Source organism: Thrips palmi, unplaced genomic scaffold (genome assembly GCF_012932325.1).
Source record: "Thrips palmi isolate BJ-2018 unplaced genomic scaffold, TpBJ-2018v1 HiC_scaffold_1, whole genome shotgun sequence".
NCBI classification, from domain to species: domain Eukaryota; kingdom Metazoa; phylum Arthropoda; class Insecta; order Thysanoptera; family Thripidae; genus Thrips; species Thrips palmi.
Window position 1 is genome coordinate 10006540 of NW_023144620.1, and position 19943 is coordinate 10026482.

Below are 19943 nucleotides of genomic sequence, written 5' to 3' on the forward strand. Positions count from 1 at the left end.
TTTTGACCGCCTTCTCAAGTCTGGCCCACTGTGGAGCGTAGGTCACCGAACGGCCGAAGGTCACTCACCTCGGGGTACGTGTGCACCGTCCGCCGCGCCCACGCCCCCGACCCCAGCAGGACGTAGGCCCCCGGCGGCACGTGGCAGGCGCGCCCCGGCGGCGGGCTCACCTCGCGCCGCGAGACCTTGCCCTGGCGCGAGACTAGCAGCCAGCGGCCCTCCACGTGCAGGTCCCGGTACAGCGCGTTGCGGAAGCACAGGTTGGCCGCGTCCTCGGCGTGCATGTGGATCAGCGAGCCGGCCGGCAGCGACACCTGGATCGCCTGTCGGAGCACGCGAGGCAGGCGAGCGCACGCTTAAAATCGAGGGGTGACCCACCGTAAAGTTTTTTGTACAATGATTGTGTGAATGTGCAAGAATGTGCAAGATTTCTGGCGTTTTTGCCACACGTTGCCTACTTACAGGCGTTCTTGCCACCTGAATGTGGAATTTGGTCAAATTTTGTACAACGAATGTGGGAAGCTGTTCCCCCTCGCTTAAAATCTTACGAAGGCGAAGTATTTGGAGCATACATAGTACAAACCAATTTACTCTGTTACACGAAGAAGTAGTTCATAAATTACGAAGTTCTTTTTTTTGTAAGCTTATGTACATGGCAAAAACAGTGTCGGGGTTTCCCAGGCGCACCCGCTAGGAAAACCAGGTCATTTTTTCCAGGGTGGGCCTGGAAAACCCGAACACTGTTTTTGCCGTGTATGCTCAAAATACTTTGTTATAACGGTACTTTTCTTTGCAAGGCCTGAAATAGTTTGTCAGGTTTTCTCAGTGCGCGCGCACACACACACTAGCCGGTGGCAACTCGCTACAAACTAAAGTGTGTACTATACTATCACTCGCAAAAAGAAACGAATTCCGCAAAAGATCACCCGCATGTCCAGCATTGAAAGTCTCGAAACCGCGGAGTATCGTCTGGCTCAATTCTTTTGCGAGTGGCGTGGAGCGCCTGCGAACTCCGGGGTAGGCCACCCGTTGGGCTTGGGCACGTAACGGGCCTGCCTGCCTGCCTGCCCGAGGGTTGCAGGCGCGCAGTGCTCCGGCGGTGGCACGCCACGCCGGGTGGGAGAAAACTTAGCGGCTGGGAGTTCGTTGTTCTCGTGGGGCAGTGTGCCACGTGGACGCGGTGCAGCAGCGCGCTGCACGGCGGACTCCAGGGCCGCCGCGAGCGAAGCGCCTGCAGGGTAGGCCAGCCCGCCACGCACCCGAGCACAACGGGTGGCCTACGCTGCGTTCGCAGGCGCTTGGAACTCACACCCTCAGATTCTTATGATGAAAGGGTCATCATAACTTACGTTGAAATGAGAACATACGTACTACAATGAAATTCATGCGTAATGCGATGAAATCATGCGTACCTTATGAAGAAACCATGCGTAATACGATTAAATCATGCATACCTTACGCTGAAATCTATGCATATTACGTATGTGCAAATTTATGCGTACCTTACGATGAAAAACCATCGTAATACGTATAAAAACGATCATAAGATGTTGAGAGTGCACCGAGGAATCGATTTCAACGCGATAGAGGAGAACACTGGTAAAACTAAAGCGTAGTTGTACGCTTATTCAAGCGTACAACTACGCTTCAAGACTGTACGCCCTTCTTGAAGCGTACAACTACGCTTCAAGGCAACTCCCCCATGCATTTAGATAGGAAGAAAGGAGCGCATGGACTCTTGTACGCTTGAAGAAGGGCGTACTGGCTGTACGCTTCACGAAGGGCGTAATAGCACGCCTTAGTTTTACCAGTGTAACACTTGAGTTTTAGCAGTGTGTTCCACGAACCTGGAACACGGGCGAGTCCGCCCAGCAGCAGTCCGTCGCGATCCGCGCGGTGAGGTTGAGGAGCAGGCCCAGCTTCGCTGCCATTGTGCCTCGCGAGGACTCCGCCCTGCGCTGCCGTGCCCCGCCCGCCCCTCGCGCGGCAATGCCCGGCAATGCGGCCGCAACGCCACGCCACGACCGCAGCTTTTCGTACGAGTGGACTCAGAGAGGTCGATATGAAGTGCGAATGGCAAGTCTCCATTGACAAGCTGAAGGACCCGGTCTGACTGCGAGGGTGACAACGTGTCTCTCACACTGCCAACAGGAAGTAGAGGATCTCAAGCAATGAGGGGGGCTCACTATGTCGTGATTTGATGTCAGTATGACCCATTTTTGTCAATTTTCGACCAAACAGGCATAATTTTGAAGTCAATTTGACCTTCCTAGTCATGCTTCGAGAGTGTTTCGTCTTCTTTGCGAGTAGAGGTTGCTCCAAGAATGCAGTTGTAAACAGTTGCGCCCGAGCTGCTGACATGTGCTTGCATGGAAAGACATTTGAGGTACCATACCGCGAGGCAAAGTACATGCAAATGTGCTGTTGGAATAAATTGTTCAATAGTTAATTTATTTTGTTGGAAATTTTTCAGTTTGACATTTATTCGACATTCCCTCTTGGGAGTGTTCTCATTGACACAAAGTCATATGTTCACAATTCCAATATAATGATTACGCACTCCATCCCAAGGTATAGCAATTGTCAATTAGAAGGGGTCAGCGTTACAGTTCAATAAATCAATCCATCGCCTCCCCTTTTGAAGGGAATGAATGGAGAAAAAATAATTAATGGTCCGTTCCTCCAACCACTTAAGAGACGCTAGCAGTCTTATGCCCCAAAATATTCAAACATGAAGTGTTGTCAAGAGTAAGCCGACTATAATTTAACAACAGAGAAGCTCAGGGTGGAACCTACCATTTCTTTGGAAAGTCAAACTGCAATTAGTTAGTGCCTCAGTAGTCCATCTTCCACATGAAGGCGGAAAAAAAATGTTTGGATCCCATATGAAACTGCGTACAAGTCATATGTTCAGAATATTCTTGATAGTTGAAAGACTAAATCTGTGGGTTATTTTATTAGGTCCAGTATTTCTCAGGACAACACCATTTCCTCAGCAATTATTTGGTGCTGCACTTGCAACACATGTTGCACATCAACCTTGTTTATATGTTTCGCCACTTTCTCCAGGATAACAGAGCTCCTCATTTGTCGGTGAGTCAAAGGATCAACAACAACCTGCAAATTATAAAGACATAATTGTATGAAAATAAAGAAAAACATAAAAGAGATTATAAAAGGGACAACTATAGGTAAGGCTTATCTTGAAGAAACCATTTAATTTTCCCACTTAACTATTTCTTTCGTGACGCAATGAAATTTTAAATGAGAGAAGGTCAGATTAGTGCATGTGATGACTTCAACTGTAGTCCCCTGCATTTTCTTCAGAGCAAATTGAGACTGAAGCAAGACTGCAGTGAGAGTGCTCTTGGCAGAAGCAGGAGTCATCTTCTTCTACCGTGTTGCGAAAGATTGTTTAGTTTTTAAACCTGCTTTGTGCCTGAAACGAAAATAAGAGATGCTTCTCGATACTGCTTGTCCCACAAAATTCTACCCTCGCAATCACAGTGCGGAGGCGTGATATTAGAAGATAACGATTCGAATAGTTCGCCACTGCACTGACTTCTGCTCGGACTGCTTCAAAAACTCGCGCGGGGATGCTGTAGGGGGAGGGGAGGGGAAGGGGGCCGTAAGGGAGGGAGAAGGGGGGCGAGGGGAGAGAGGTGAAGTGGGGTTATCAGAGCCGTGCCTACTGCTATACACCACCGCACATCGCAGTTTATCTGTTGTTTCTTTTCATTACCCATTTGTCAAAGAGGTGCAAATCATCATTCTAACATGATTGCCACTAAGTTCTTAAAAAATGGCATTTTTGCTAGTGTCTTTCGTGAAACTGTAGACGCTTGCTACATTCTTCCTAAGAGGCTCGCCTCCACAGCACCTCAGGTTGAGGTGTTTCATGTACAAGACATGAAGGATTTCGATGAAAGGGTCAAGAACAGCAAAGTCCCTGTCATCGTTGACTTTTTTGCAACGTAAGTGTCTGTGTAATATTGAGCTAAAACTGAAAAATATGACCTGTAATGTTGGGTACATAACCTATATTTGTTTAGACCAAGTAGAGAATTTTGTACCATCCGCTTGTTTCATCGTGACACCCCCGAAATCTCCTATCAGTGACGTCATTTTTTATTAGTTTTCAATCTAGACTGACATTTATTTATTATTTTCCATGTTCACAGATGGTGCAATCCTTGTCGTATGTTGACACCCAGGATTGAGTCTGTTATTGCAGAGAGGAAGGGTGAAGTTATACTAGCTAAAGTGGATATTGATGAACATACTGATCTAGCCCTGGATTATGATGTAAGTGTTATGTCATTTTTTTGCCTGATTTTATTTGACCATCTTAGTAAAATTTCTTATGTCCTGAGTCTTCACTATCTGTCCAACAGATCGGATCCGTTCCTGTTTTGATAGCCATGAAAAATGGTAAAGTAGAGGATAAATTAATTGGTCTTCAGGACACTGACAAACTCCGCAAGTTTGTCGATAAGGTAGTGAAATCAAAATAATTTACCCCTTAAGGTGCCCCTATGTGCTCGTTACTACATCCACAGGACCTTGTACTGTCCCATTTAATGCTTTATAGGTGTGTTAAGATGTATATTTTGCGTGTAAAAGGGTCAAAATGCAAATGTGTGGTTAAGCTAATCTTGTTCGTAGAAAGAATTAATATGATAGCTAATTATTTCTGAGGGAACTCTGAGAGCAGATTTATGTCTTTTATAATAAGGGTCTAAAATTAAAATAGATGAAACAATCAGCCTTTTATCTTTATTGACCCTGACATGCCTTTTAATTTCCTTTTTTGTTTACTTCTGTCTATGAGCAATATTTCATCCGTGAGTCAACCTGTGGTTCAAGGTATTTAGGACGGACGGTTGTGTGGTGCAAGATTGGCATAAGATCATTCTTGGTCTAGCCTCTCATGTTCATGGTAATGTTCTGGTTGGTGTGAGGAAAACATAAGTCAATACTTGTAGGTTTGTAATTTTTGCCAGGTTCTGGATTTTAATTTGTCTGAATATTGTTGACAAGATCATTGTTGACACTCACAAATGAAATATGAAAGAGTAGTAAGTAATTTTGCAATGTCCTCAGTTGACCTGACATGGACACACTGATGAATACAGGACACAACATAGCAAAAGCATAGCTGGTTTGAACAGTAAGCATAAGTTAAAGGCAAGAATAAATTAAAAATCACAATCACAATAATGAAACTTAACGTATAATAAAGGTGTTTTGCAGGCTCACAATTTCTAAGCTTCTGCATGAAAGGTTATACTATCTTTGAAATAAATATTAAGTACAAAAGTTACAAACTTCCCAATCATATGGTATAATCTAGGTGATGAATGGCTGTTTTAATATTTTATTCAATACGTACTTGATCACTCTTTACATGAATTTCAATATTGTAGAAAGGTGTGGAAGCAGATACTCCTGAGGCTCTCAAAAAGTCAGTTCCATAGGTCCCACTTTATTTTTGACAAGCACTTTGTTATTTCCCTATCTTAAATCTTCAAAATTCACATTGACTTCATTCTATAACTAATCAGTCATGTACAGTTGTATGGTGACTTACTTAGGAGCTATACTTCACAAAGACAAGAATCTTCAAAGCTTTCGATGGACCACATATGATCATTAATAGCAGTCTTATTAAGTGATACATAATAGTAAAAAGTTTCAATATTTTTTGGTGTATGGTCTAACAGTTCTGAAGTTGCCAAGAATTTCTGTCCATTTAAAGTCAGATTGATGAAAAATGAAATAGGGAGGGAAGCAATAGGATGTTTAAGCATTCTTAGGAACCCCTCACCCACCTAGTTTGTGGTCTTGGTCTTTTGAAAATTAGATTAATGCAGGAATTCTATGTAAAATAGATTCATAGCAAGGATCTCTCTTACACCTTAGTGACCATTTTTGTTCACTTAAATGTTCAAGAGAGCAATATTGTTTTCCTCCATTTATGTACAGCAGATCGCTAGCTTCAACTCAGCCTACTTACAAAAAATGTCACAGTTGTTCATAATATTAATAATAATAAATCCTCTATGCATTGGAGTAGGAGCGACAATAATTTTAATTGGGCTCTTCACTCCAAACTGTCATCTTAACTTAAAACTATAGTAGATCTAAAGATTTATATGAAAGCTGGTTCATTAAAATAGAAGTTAGTCCTCAATACTCGAATGAAATGTGCAACAGCGAGATTAATAGAGGAACTGATGAAGTTCTCAACTTTTAACTTGCTCAAGCTATTTGTTCACCACTCAAAGCTTATTCTTGTCAGAAATATTTATACTAGCACACTTGCAAAGATTAAAAATGTCAGCATCTCAAGTTAAAAATGTGTGATGTCACAAGCTTTTCAGAACATGAATAAAATTCATTTGTGTGTAATTAATATAACTTAATCAATCTCTTATGAAAAAAAAATCTATGTTACAAAGAGGATTGAACTTCATACATATAATCATTTTCCAGGATGCGTTTTGTTCATCTAATGTGGATTAAATTATAACTAGCTCTCCTATGAGGTGGAATGAAAGATGAGTTGATGCTGTCTGATGCATGGTCGCTTTTAAGCGTTACAATAATGCGCCATATATCTCTTTAAAATGAAAGATTTTCTTGTACGATTCTCACTAGTAACTGCACCAATGCATTAGACTGCTGAATCCTTTCCCACAAATCCAGTTCTTGCAATTGAATTCTTGAAGTCATAGTCGACCATGGTGTCTTTTTTCAGGCTGCACATGAAAATTGGAATTGTAATTATTCAACTAGAAGAGTTCAAACAACATGAACATGTCATTCAGCTCCTACTTACTTGTTATCCACCATAGGTACTATCTCAATGCTCAACTTTTCTTTTCCATTGATGCCAGTAACTTCTTTTAAAGGTTCCTTCTCCTCACTGAAAACAAAAGACAAGGCTTTGCAGTAAGACTAATACAAAACGTAACAAAGGAACAAAAATACAACAGGAAAGTGCTAAAGAAATCAATAAACAAAGCAGCACTGGTGAAGAAAGCACCAAAACTGTTGCATGTGGACAATCTCAGAGAAGTCCATCAATAGTTCTCTACATGTAGCTATAACCAAGAATGAGCAAAACAACATTGCTGCACAAGCCATTTCCAGTACCAAACATATCAGGGTTTATTTGATAAAAAGGAGGTAGGGAAACATTTATAGCATATTAGGAAAGTACAGGATCTGGATATGTGGCAGGATAGGAAGTACCCATCAGCTGACTCCATCTAGCTTCATCAAGGTATTTTAGCTTCATGAGCATCACCCAAAAATTAAACTATAATAGCTGCTATAGGAAGGCTGCAGTAGTTTAGTTGAAAGTGTCTTATCAGTTATAGGAAAGCAAAGTTGGTACGTGGTGAGTGAGGAAAATGGTTCTTAGTCGACAGTGATCGCATCGCAGCATATGGAGTGGCTCCCAGTTTCTTTAAATGTGTGAAGTGTCTGTCATTGAACACACATGCAGGCAGAAAGCATTGAAGCATTTTCATGCAGATAGAGATTCTTACATGTAAAGACTGGCATCAGGTAGCTTGTCCACCTCAGAGCCCGAACCGTAGCTATTTGTAGAGCTGCCCTCTTTGTTACTGCAATAGGGAAGGGGGAACCGCCAACCATACAAGCTGCCACCCACACACAAAGATTAGACCACCACCAACCAAAACAATGGCAGCTTTCATACAGTACCAACAGAACCCAAATGAAGTGTAAAAGACACTCTTAATCAGTGCACCTTCCTTCTTAGGTAGTTTTGCTCGCAAGCAAGTTTTGTGAATGTTTATCCAAAGCCCTTGCTTATAATAGTTTAATTCTAATACTGATAGTAAAATTAAGTGTTTTGTTGATGTAACACATGAAAAAACTAATGTACTGTCAATATCAGTAAGAAAAAATTTAAGGCGAAAGATTTTCATTGTGAAAGAAGAAAGCAACACAGACTGAACAAATAGGACAGTTATTAAGAGGAGAGCAGTAACTTACCCCCCTAGTTTTGCATCCTCATCTTTTGGTTTTCCTCTGAATGATTCACATACAAGCATCAATAGTCCTGAAAAACCATCATATTTGAAGTCACCGTACAAAACAAAATAGACAAATTACTAATTTTAAAAAAAAAACTTACCCGCTGAATTTACACAGAAGCAGAATAGATCAATCAGCAGAAGAAGCACCAACAAGGAAGCCACAACGATTCCGACGATGACACCACTGCTCATCATAAAAAGGCTTTCAGCAGCAGTTACATGTGGATCTGCTCCTGCGAACACACCGCTCATTAGTGCATGGCTGAGGTAAATATCAAGAACAGTATACTTATTTATCATGCATCTAGAAAAAGGTCTGAAATTTAATGCTGGGAACAAGAAGACAGAGGTCTTTTGAGGCAAAAAGCCTATCAGATGGATGAGTTTTCATACAAAGGGCTGATTGAGAGAGGTAGTAAACTGAAGGGAGCACCAGATGATTCACACAAAGCCTCTGCTGTTAGTTTTTATATTCTTATCCGTGTTGAAGAAAACGAGCAAAAAGAAAACAATATTTGTTTGCTGTATCTACAACCTAAATTGGAAGCATCTGTCTGAAACCAGCACCAACTTAAAATTAAACCATCCTGAACAGAAAGAAAATAAACACTATACACAGAATGAATAAATCTAAACTGGATGCAAAGAGTACAAATAAAAACGTCAATCTTAAAGGTACCACAAATAATTCAGAAGTTGAATATTTAAAAAAGGATAGAAGCAATGGGTAATTTTTTTTTTTTTTTTTTGGTATGCCTTCTCATTTTTTTTTTGGTTGTAGGATTGAGAGGTTTTGTATGTTTTTTTGTGAGTTGGTTTAAGTTACACGAAAAACGTACTGAAAAGAAATTTCTTAGGATGAGGAACGAGCCTAAAAAGATTATGGGTTTCATGAAGGAGGTATGATTTTCTATAGAAAATACAAAAGTAAGTCTCACGTTGCTGAGGACTTGTGCTAACTTATAAAAGAACATTCTAAACCACTTCTATTGGCAAATTAAACAAGAAAAACAAAGTTTAAAACAAAGCCTAATGAGAGGAAACCACTGTATGTATACACAGAACAAGGAATTGAAAATGAGACTGTAGATTGCAGCAGGTGGGAGTTCCATCTTGGAAAATTAAAGTTGCATGCAAATTATGTCTTTAAAAGATGTGAGGAGGTAGATAGTTTCTGGTTAGTTGGGGAGAGTTACGGTTTTGGTTCTAAAACATTAACATCTAAAATGCAAAAAAAGGAAAGAAAAAACAATTAACAAATATTTTATCATGGTACGTAACTGAAAGGCAAGAATGTTTGACGTTTGTACCTATAATATGTGTTCAGGTGACACATTGTGTGGAGTAAACATAATCAAATCTGTTTTTTACACTTACACTTAGAGTTACACTTATAATAAACAGGCATGATTGATTCATCCCCTCAGTGTCTTCAGAAATTCTTCCAAAGAGACCAATTATTAAAATCACTAAGAATAGCTTAAACTTAAAGACTGCAGTTGAGGTTTTTCAAAAGAATGCATTGCACAGTTTCAACTTGTGAGTAACATATTAGGACACTCAATAAGTGCGCAGGAAACACAAATGATAGGCAGTGCGTCCATGATTGAATGCAAGTTAGATCCTTTGGCAAGGCAAGCAAATCTGAACTTACAAGGCAAGAAGATGAAACATTTTTGGGGTATAAAATTACAAGGTCATGCCACCACCACTAAAACTTGCATGCATGCAATGCAACTAGAAAAGAAATGTAAAGCAACTATCATGCAAGGAGAAGGCTATTACTTACATGACCATTCAATCACATTGTACACAATATTTACCTCTAGGTTTGCCCTTCTTCCACTTCACCTGATGATGCGATTTGGATTATAAAACCTTTGGGACAGCGCATTGACTTTCAACTACGAGTATAGACATAATATTTTTTTATTGTACACTTTGTTTCAAAATTAATGCTGTACAATATGTTTCATACCAAAATTATTGATTTTACAAATTATCCTCACAAAAAAAGGTCAACTCTCAAATATATTACATTTTGTATGTTATAATGGAAATAATAGCCCGACACACTATTTCTTCATTAAGCTGCATAAGCAGGATTCCATCTCAAAGTTCTCAATGGTTCAACACTTTTCTTAAACTAATTTTGTTCACTAAAGGGAACACGTTGTTTCCTGTTCTCTTGGAAATGTGCCCAGAAACTTTGAAAGCTTTGAAATGGAGACGTATTTGCGAGAAGAAGAAACAGCCTTCCAAACAAATGAATCTCAAATAAAATTATTTCAAAGAGTATAGAATACGCCACTACAATTCTCAACAATATAATCTGGATTTTTTTCCAGAATGATAATAAATTCTCCTGATTTAAATTGATCCACAATGTATCAAAGATATCAAACCATATTAGCTCATAAATAACTGCATAAAGTATGAAGTTTTGCACATCTGGTAACATTTTACAAAGATTGTTTAGTGCTCTCCAAACCAGCGCATAAAAACAAACCAGTTCTCTGGTCATGAAGCAATAATGCACAACACACATGTTAAAGGAATAAATTTTTCAAGCAAATGCAAATAATGTCATCCTTCCTTCTCACTTCACCCCAATAAATTGAAAAATTGAAAGCAGAAACTTATGTTGCCACAAGATGATGTTGGTATCTACTCAAAATGAATACCACCTGGGACTAAATCTCATCTGGAGTAAGGAGTAGCCAATGAGATGTGCGATTTTATTGTCTCTACTTATCCTCAAATCTCGGTCAAGAACTCAACAAAGGGTACACTATAAATTAACAATTCATTCATTTGCTTTTCATCTTTAAAAAAGTAATCAGGAAGAGGGGGTACACATAACAATCATATTTTATACCTAGTTTTCATAGAAATTATAATGACCAAAGTAGAGAATGTAATTTGAAGAAAGCAAAAAAGCCCCAAGCAAGTAACCACAAGATTCAAGGAACCCAACATAGAACGAACAATCATGCATCATTGTAATTTTTAGCCCACCTGAGAGAATTAGAGCTACATCCTTTACTACGGTGCAAGTGGCTAGCTTTCTGTGAATTTAGGGTGTGAAGTGTACAGTTGGTCTTAAGAGAAATGGTTTAGGCCCCTCAGCATGCTTTGCTATTTTGAAAAAGAAACCAATTTTTGAAAGTATGCTTGAGGACAGCCTAAACTTGGGCTTTCTAAGAACAGAAATCGGACCAATTGTTAATCACTAGAATTAATTCAGAAAGAGATTATGCTTGTACCTCCAGCATCCAAAACATTCACATTATTTCCACTAAAACACTAGATAATCACAAAAATTATCAACAGAATTTTAAGTATATGCTTAAAAAACTAACCAGTCAGTTAAAGTTATCTAAAGTATGGTTAAGATAATAGTTCTGCAAAAGGTCAACTGTAACACTTCAAGTGCAAATGAGCAGTGTGTTAAAAAAAATGAACCCTCAAATGAAAGGAAGCCATATTATTTTAAAGTGATGTTGTTGGGCACACACCACAGAGCGCAGCATCCATCTTGAGCTTCAGAAAACTTTACAAGGTTCAACGAAAATAGAGATGTAGCTTTTTTTTTTGTTAGCATAAACACGTTTAGTTCATTTATGCTTGATAAGTCATGTAAGGAAAATAAAATGCCTTTTTCTCTATGACAACTTTGAGAGTTAAAGTTTGATCGTCGTGTAAGATCAGGAGTCTTGCAGAACTTATGGACTGTGATGGTTTTCTTTTTTGAAAAGATAAACCATCTCAAATTTCAGTCCAATTTTTTTTTATGTATTACTTATTTGTCTTAGTAGTGCAAGAAAAGATCTTCAAGGATACTAAGCAGCTAGGCCTTGTCAAAATGATTTACATTATCTTACTTATCTAAGTCAAAGTAATGTAATAATAAACAATCTAAGAGTAAAAAAATATTTTTGAAGTCTTCTTAAAAACAAATAACAAGTGGAAGTGGAATCTCTTACATTCAGATGTGAATATAATATCCTCTCCAGAATGAGTAGTTTACAATCTAAATATAATTTTGGGTCACATTACTACAAATGGCATGCATTAACACAATAAATTTCTAGGCACACACAACCTGCATCGACTAAATTTTGACCATGCAGCAAACACATTCTTCCCACAATACAAACTAGGTAGTAAATTGTTCCCACACCTGTTGAGTACATCCACCACCGCAAAACAATTTCATTCAATACTGAAAGGGAACTGAACTGCAACAGGTTTCTTTCCAAATTAATCAGTTATAGGTGATTCCAGAAGAACTACAAGCAGAGTTTAAAGAAGGTCCACAATTCAACGCGGGGACTATTCTGCATTGTTTGTACTGAGTCTTCACTACTAGTTAACATATGAAGGTGGAAATAATTTATTCATAGCTTTAGGGCTACTTGAATGAATAAATAACAGTTTATGTCAAAGGGAAAGTAGGGTAACATTCTTATCTTCAGCATAGGTCACAATCCAGTACAACTTGATTATGTATAGGATTAGAATCAAATTGGAGAATCGAATACTGTTTTGACAAAAATAAAAGATATTTCCACCAAGCACATGCTATTTGAAAATCACAATCCCTATGTTACATTATTTTCCATGTCATCTCATATACTGTATATGCTAATGAAAATCCTGCCCTATTTTTACATATTTACATCTGATACCCTTAAGTAGGCACACAATACTGCCTAGCCTAATCACAAATTTTATTTGTGCACTGAAATAGCAAAGGCTTCCATTTTCTTTTTTTAGGATCTGAAGTCAAATTTTCATTTAATAGGATTTGCTATTTGGGACTGCAAACTACTTCACTGCTCTTACAATGTACTAGATCTTCTTCTTGATTTTAATTTTTACACCCCATTCATCCCCATTCAATTGTTTGTTTAATCTTCTCATATTGTTTGTTCCTGTATGCACACATATTCTTCCCTCTTGTTTCAAGTATGTACTGTACTTGGTCTTCATGAAGCAGCATTCAGCATCCTACTCAGAGTTTATTTAAAATCATTTATCACTAGAATCACTAAACAGTACCACAGTTAGTGGTGCTATACTTTGAAAATGCTTTAAAAGTTTTTGTGACAAAAATACTGTAATGACCCAAGAAGCCACCACAAATGTTCATTCACACATTTCATAATTAATCTTCATCACACTTTCTTTCTTGAAGAAATAAATCACCACACATTTACTTTATAGAGTCACTTTAACTTGTATCACTCGTCACTTTTTTAAAAAATCCATGAGGAATAAAACTATCTTATTGATTCTACTGGTGCAAACTGCATGTTGCCAAGATGAAAATAAGTGGAAGCATCAGAGCCACTGAATATCGTTGACTCGCTGATCCCCCAGTGACATAGTTGTTGTGTTCTCCATAAAATATTCCTGTAGCGGATAAATCTAGAGAAATCGAATTCAAAAAAAAGAAAGGGAAAAGGAAGACGTAAATCAAATAGTACGATATGATACTCAATCTCTGCAAACAACACTCTTACAGCATTTAACAACAGAATTACAGCAATCATAAAGGCAGCAATGCTTCAAGAGAACTCTTAAGCTTCGATTTGACTGGGAAAGCTTGGCATCGATTTGATATGAAGCACGTCACACCATGCTCTACAAGAGGTCTAGAAACTTAAATTGTTTCCATTGACCTCAGTATATAAATCAGTTTGTAAAGTATCATTATGAGAAACCAAGACCATAATCGTGTAGATAAAATGGTGCTCATCAGATACTGTATCAGCTGCTACATACTGCCATCATGTTTCCGGAACTTAGACCAAAAGGGGGGAAACATTATGCCCATGCTAGCACAAGAGAACCATTGCATTTTAGGGCAAGGAAATCATGTTTAACATTAATGCATGCTGAGACGATAACACACAGAGTAGATTAGATGGAGAGAATAACACACAAAAATTAAACAAAAAATCAACACAATACGCCCGGTTAGTGTTGTAACATGGTAAATTAGTGTTACCTCCCAATCACAGCTGTGATACTCTGATCAGTTTGAGGAGCAAATAAAAAGAAGAAACATGTCAATAATAATAATAAAAAGTGATAAATTTTTTAATTTTTCTTAATCCAGTTTAAATTAAAATCTGGATTAACAGTATGAGCACTTAAGGCTGAATTTTAAAAAAAGGAATAGTTTGGGCTGTGTTCTTATATCATGAGGCTATATTTTATCATTAATAAGTCATATAGCAGCAGCAGCTGTGGTAGCGATAGCACCAACTTTAATCAAGGACCTACAACTCACACACCATAAAAGAGTACAATTTTGTATGATAGGAAGTTGAAACTTACCGCGCGCTGTTTTGAAGGTAGCCCTTCCTGGAACACTGTAGCCAATCATATTGTGCGCTTGGAGTTCCACTCTATAGAAAGTATCTGGGTGCAGCATGTTCAGTTCAACAGAAGAATGCTCCTGGGGAATGTGCATGGTTTGGCAAAGTTCTCCGGTCTCTACAAAGTAACCAGCTAGATCCCTTTTGACCTGAAATAGCACATAACATAGTTTACTGATCTACTCCTTACTCACATATCCACAAGTTTTTGAAATAAGCTTCACAGTCATTTTAACATACTAATGTTATCTGGATCAACTTACAGGGCAGTATCGAATCTGATACTTGTCAATAGCTTCACCATTGTCAGCGGGGATCTTCCAGCGGACCTCCATTCGGTCAGAGTAAGGCGAGACAACGTATCCTTCCTCAATAATGGGGTTCAAGATGCGAGGCTCTTCTGGGGCAGCTCGTCGAGGCATTGTGATAATGACATTTGCAGCCCAATTACTGAAGCCAACCTCATTTGCAGCAGCAAATCGGAAGTTATACTCCATTTGAGGCTCCAGGTTCTCCAAAACGTATGTTGAATCTGATGGACAAAATTTTGCGAGGTGTTTGACATTTTTATCATTAAAATGAAACAGAAAGGACTAGAGGATAAGGACATACCTGCTGGCCAAGTCTTATTGTAGGCGTATTCCCAGGGCTGAGCTGATTTCTTAATTTGAGCAGCATAGGCCTTAAGAGGACGGCCACCGAAATTTTGAGGTCCAACAAAGGAGAATGTGATAGTTGTGGCTGTTAGGGAGAAAATGTTTTTTTATGACAGCAAAAGGTGCAACAAATGATAAATTCAAAAAGTGGCCGATTTCAAAAAGCGTTTGTACCTGTCATGGATTCGATTTTGGCTTGAAGAACCTCTGATGGTGGAATAGCCTCCTTCAAAGTGATGGTTGTCTCAGCAGTTCCCAAAATGTTTGATGCAATACATTTGTACACGCCATAGTATTCACGACGACGTGGAGTGATCTAGAGGGAACAGCACAGTGAAAAATAGTGCTCACAGCCAAGGCGCCAAATTGAGAGAACACACAAAAGAAAAAAAAAACTACCTTAATTATACTTTGAGGACCGGAGCTTAATTTCTGAACATTGGGATCACGTTCAACTTCACGGTCATTCAGTTTCCACGTGATTGTAGCATTGGGGATCGACTCAGCCAGGCATGAAATATTCACTGGGTTCTGCCCCCAAGACCACACATCAACTGGGGTGCTTGCAAAGGAAGGCGGGAACTGGATCGAAAGATGGCCGTTCTTTGTAGCCTCGCCACCCTGCCAAAAGAGAGATGACATTTCAGGCGACGCTCTACACTGCAAGACTCGTACATGAACAGTGAACAGTGGTCAAGTGGCTCACCTCGTTGGAGGCGATGCAGACGTAGAGGCCGTCGTCGTAGCGGCCGAGGCGCAGCACGCGGAGCGTGCCCACGGCCTCCCTGCGCGACGGGTCCTCCACGGACGTGAGCTCGATGCGCTGGTCGGTCGGCTGGCGTCCCAGCACGTAGGGCCTGGCCTGCTGGTTCAGCTTCCTGCAACACAAGCCACGTCAAGGCACCGAACGCACCGAGCCGAGCGGCGCAGTTGCGCACAACTCCGACGCATACTGGGTCAGAAGACCGGTGGAGGCGGCCAAAACTCTAGACGCGTTTTGAGCTCCACAGTCGCTAAACAGGACTCGAACCGAGCATGTGACCCGACCAATGGATTCCTCGTTCGGACAACAATCCATTGGTGGGGTCACACGCTCGGTTCGAGTCCCATTTAGCGACTGTGGAGCTCAAAACGCGACTAGAGTTTTGGCCGCCTCCACCGTGGCCCACTGTGCGACGCGGTGCGACGTGAACTCACTTGAACGTGATGGTGGGCAGGGGGTTCCCGGAGGCGCGGCACTCCATGCGGACCTCCGTGTTGATGGGCACGGACAGGTTGCGGAAGTCGCTGATCCTGGGCTTGACCAGCACGTTCACCAGCACCGTCTTCTCCACCGTGCTCGCCTTGTTGCTGGCCACGCACTTGTAGTCGCCGCTGTCCTCGGGCCGAACCTGGAGCCACAAGTTCGTGTTTGCCTTCCTCGCCAAACAAAGCAAGAGAAAAGACCATATACTTTACTGTCTTGCTACTCACCCCGCTGATGATCATGTCTCCCGTGAGGGGGTTGACCTTGAACCGGTCGGCCGAGGCCATGTTCTGCTGCGTGGAGGCCTTGATCCAGGCGAACGTGGGCTTGGGCTTGCCGCGGGCGCGGCACCGGATGGTCGCCGTCTCGCCCTCGACGATCTTGGTGGAGGCCAGCATGTCCTCGAAGGTGGGCGGCGTGTGCACCTCCACGTGGATGTCGCGCTGCGCCAGCTCACCGGTCTGGATGACGATGGCGCGGCACGTGTACACGCCGTCGTCGGACTCGACGGGCCGCTGGATCGTGAGCCCGTCCGTCTCCACCACGTAGCGGCCGCCCGTCGAGATCATCTCGCCGTTGCGCGTCCAGTCCACGGCGGGCGCGGGCTGCGCCGTCACCTTGCAGCGCACCTTGAAGTCCTTGTTCAGGATGGGGAACTGCTCCTCGGGGGCGTCCTCCCAGGTGATGGCCACTGTAAAACAATGAGGTGGTCACGGCACGCGAACGCGGGGCTGGCAGACTGATTCTGAGCGTCGTTTTCGTCGCTCTGTCTCTCTCGCACTCATGGGGCGACCCGTATTGGTGCGGCGCAAATGAGCCTGGGAATCAGTCCGCTGTCTCAAACTGCAGACGACAAGGGAATGCGACTGACCGATGGTCTCGATGCGCACGGACTTGTACAGCTTCTCCGAGTTGGCGTAGGTGGCGGTGCAGGTGTACACGCCGGCCTCCGTCTCCCGGAGCGCGGGGATGATGAGGGCCAGCGAGGTGGGCATCTGCTCGGTGTGCATGCGCTGCGGGCTGTTGGTGTACGTCCTGCGGGAAAGCCAACCAAACATTGCGGCGCAACTTTCTCGCTAAGCACACACTCGAAAAGAATAAATAAAAAGGGCGCTTACACTTCGTTGTTGAGGATGGTGCGGTTGTTGGGGTCCAGCCACTGCATGTCGGTGAGCAGCAGCAGGTTCTCCACGTTGGCCCGGCACGTCAGCAGCACGTTCTTGCCGATGGGCTTGGTCTGCACGGAGGGCGACGGCAGGATCATCAGCTCGGGCGTGCGCGCGGACTGCGTCTCTGTGGACACCAAGACGGGCATGGTCAGCAACGACAACGACCGAACAAAAACAAAACAAAAACAAAACCAAGGACGCTAGCGCCTGCGGGCAGCAGGGCGGGCCAGCCGCGCGGCGCGCATGCTCGACGGGACTGCCTGCTCGCCAGGCGCCTCGGTGGACAGCCGGGCCGTGGACGGACGGCTGCAGGACTCATGGTAATTCGTTGGGGATCGAATTACAAATTGACTGGAAACGCGCGTGGCGTGGCCGGCCGGACCCCTGCGACGTCCAAGATTAAGTGAGACAAGGAATGCACCAGTGCGATACGGTCCGGGGCAGCCCGGCCGACCAGACGCCCTCCGGGCCTCCGAGGCGGGGCGGGGCGGGGCGGGGCGGGGCGAGGCGGGGCGGGGCGGGGCGGGGCGGGGGACGAGGCGAGTCGTAATTGATGGAACACGCACGAGAACAGACAAAGACAGAGATCTGTGCGTGTGAGTGAGTGAGTGAGCGTGTGTGTGCGCGCCCGGGCAAAGTGAGTGGCATGGGGGGACGTTCGCACGAGCGCCTTTTCATTTTTCTTCCCCCTCCCCTCCGTTTTATCCTCTCCGCCAGCCGCTAATAAAAGAAATGGATCCTGTTATGGCGCCGGTCCGAGCGGCCGGTCCGAGCGGCCGGCCGGCCCGACAAGATGTGTATTACGCACACGAACACACATACTCACGGACATCGGTTGAAAAAGAATGAAGTAAAAATGTGGCGTCAACTTTTTTTTTGGTACTACAAGTAGGGACCGCTGCGCGCTGCGCCGCGGCGGCGCCAAACATTAAGCAAGGGGCGCCGCGCGTCGCCGCCTGTCTGCGCACTGTGTACAGTGTACAGCCGGAGGGTCGTGCAGGGGTCGGCGACCCCGCCACGCCCCCCGCCACGCCATGGCACCATCACGGCCGACGCGATGGTCGGCGACGTCCGGGTGCGCGGCGTTAGCGGAGACCAACAAGCTGCCGCGCCGCGGTGCCTCGGCAGTGGCGGCCCGGGGCGGCTTTGGCAACCAGCGCCACCAGCACCGGCTGCTGTGAATAGGACGGGCGATCACTGCGCCGACGGCCCGCGGCCAGCCAGGCCCACGGCCACACGGCCACGGCATGCAACAGGGTGGCGGCGAGGCGAGGCGCGGCGCGGCGCCGGCCTGGCGGGCGCCGACTGCCGGAATGGGCGGGGGCTGGCGGGGGCTGGCGGGGCCGTATAGGGGATGCCAGCGTCCGGTGCGAGCATGCCGCGCGCGGCTCGGCTCACCCCTCGCACTGCCGCGCCCGGCTCGGCTGCGCCCAAATCGACTCGACTCGGCTCGGCTGCCATAGGCGCGACGAGCACTATGTTCATGAGGCAGGCGCCCCAACCACCCCCACCCCCGCCCCGTCTCGTCGTCTCGTTGCATCTGTTTACAGTCCGTTTACCTCAGCTGCCCTCCCCAGCCAAGGCAAGAGCCCTCGCACAAAACAACACACCCGTTTTGGCGAGTGCTGCGAATGGTCGGCCAGATGACGACGCGGGTACCGGCGGCCGGGTACCGCGACTACTCCTGAATAGCTTAGCTCTTTCGCAACAAAAACATTCCGGCGGGGCTGCGCCGGGCTGCGCGCTGGCACACCGTGTTCGCGACCTCCTTTGCGTCCACACGCGGCGCGCAAAAACACCAACAAAGAGGATTACACGTCCTCGGCCACGGCGGCGCTCTTTCCCGCGAGCCACCGCGCCGCCCCGAGCGAGGCCGTGTTTTTGGCTGCAGGTGTCCCTGCAGCGCGCGCGGTGTTTTTGCGCGAAGCCTCGCCGCCGCGCTGGAGGCCGCCGTCGAGGCCGTCAGCGACGCGGATGGCCACGGCAGCGCCTGCTGCAGGCCAAGGAAGGCACCGGCAAGCACGTGCGTCGAGAGTGAGCGGCCCGGGTTCATGCAGTGGGGTGGCTGACGAGCTCCTCGGAGGCGGCGGGCCCCAGCAAGGGCCCCAGGGCGCCCCAGGGCGCCCCAGGGTCAAGCGCCGCGCGATGTGGCGGAGGGCGAGACGAAGGACACGACGATGACATCAGGCCGGCCTGCATTCCGGGGGCAGAGTCCGGACTCTGGAGGCGGCGGAGCGGTGGCCAGCCAACTGGAAAAAAGCAGCGCTGGACAAGGCTAAGGAGGGGCCGAGGAGACAGTCGCAGATAAATTAAACTGGAGGCGGCCCGGCCAAGTACCCGTGCCGAGATCAAAGTGTCCCCCGACGCGGCTGGAATTTTATGGTAATTGGAATCGCACCGCTTTTCAATTA

General features: G+C 44.4%; 2 protein-coding genes across 5 annotated transcripts in view; one reads left to right on the plus strand and one right to left on the minus strand.

Annotated features, from left to right (window-relative positions):
• The first annotated feature begins 3657 nt into the window (after window positions 1-3657).
• LOC117639209 (thioredoxin, mitochondrial-like) lies at window positions 3658-4765 on the plus strand. The gene is made up of 3 exons (XM_034374692.1): window positions 3658-3974; window positions 4182-4305; window positions 4395-4765. The coding sequence occupies exons 1-3, from the start codon at window positions 3778-3780 to the stop codon at window positions 4512-4514; spliced, it is 441 nt and encodes a 146-aa protein (XP_034230583.1). The 5' UTR covers window positions 3658-3777; the 3' UTR covers window positions 4515-4765.
• A 221-nt stretch (window positions 4766-4986) lies between these two features.
• Window positions 4987-19943, minus strand: part of LOC117639003 (fasciclin-2) — a 241599-nt gene continuing 226642 nt past the window's right edge. Inside the window, exons 2-16 of one of the 4 annotated variants that reach the window (XM_034374418.1) lie at window positions 17482-17656; window positions 17235-17398; window positions 16591-17054; window positions 16315-16508; window positions 15824-15995; window positions 15517-15738; window positions 15292-15433; window positions 15074-15202; window positions 14725-14993; window positions 14421-14610; window positions 8171-8299; window positions 8029-8095; window positions 7557-7670; window positions 6842-6928; window positions 4987-6761 (exon numbers count right to left, since the gene is read on the minus strand). In XM_034374418.1, the coding sequence (XP_034230309.1) occupies window positions 6677-6761; window positions 6842-6928; window positions 7557-7670; window positions 8029-8095; window positions 8171-8299; window positions 14421-14610; window positions 14725-14993; window positions 15074-15202; window positions 15292-15433; window positions 15517-15738; window positions 15824-15995; window positions 16315-16508; window positions 16591-17054; window positions 17235-17398; window positions 17482-17656 (2603 nt within the window). In that variant the 3' untranslated portion in view covers window positions 4987-6676. Of the gene's footprint in view, window positions 6762-6841; window positions 6929-7556; window positions 7671-8028; window positions 8096-8170; window positions 8306-9985; window positions 13506-14420; window positions 14611-14724; window positions 14994-15073; window positions 15203-15291; window positions 15434-15516; window positions 15739-15823; window positions 15996-16314; window positions 16509-16590; window positions 17055-17234; window positions 17399-17481; window positions 17657-19943 lie in introns of those variants that run through there. The other 3 variants (XM_034374330.1, XM_034374506.1, XM_034374565.1) reach the window with 3 other exon arrangements.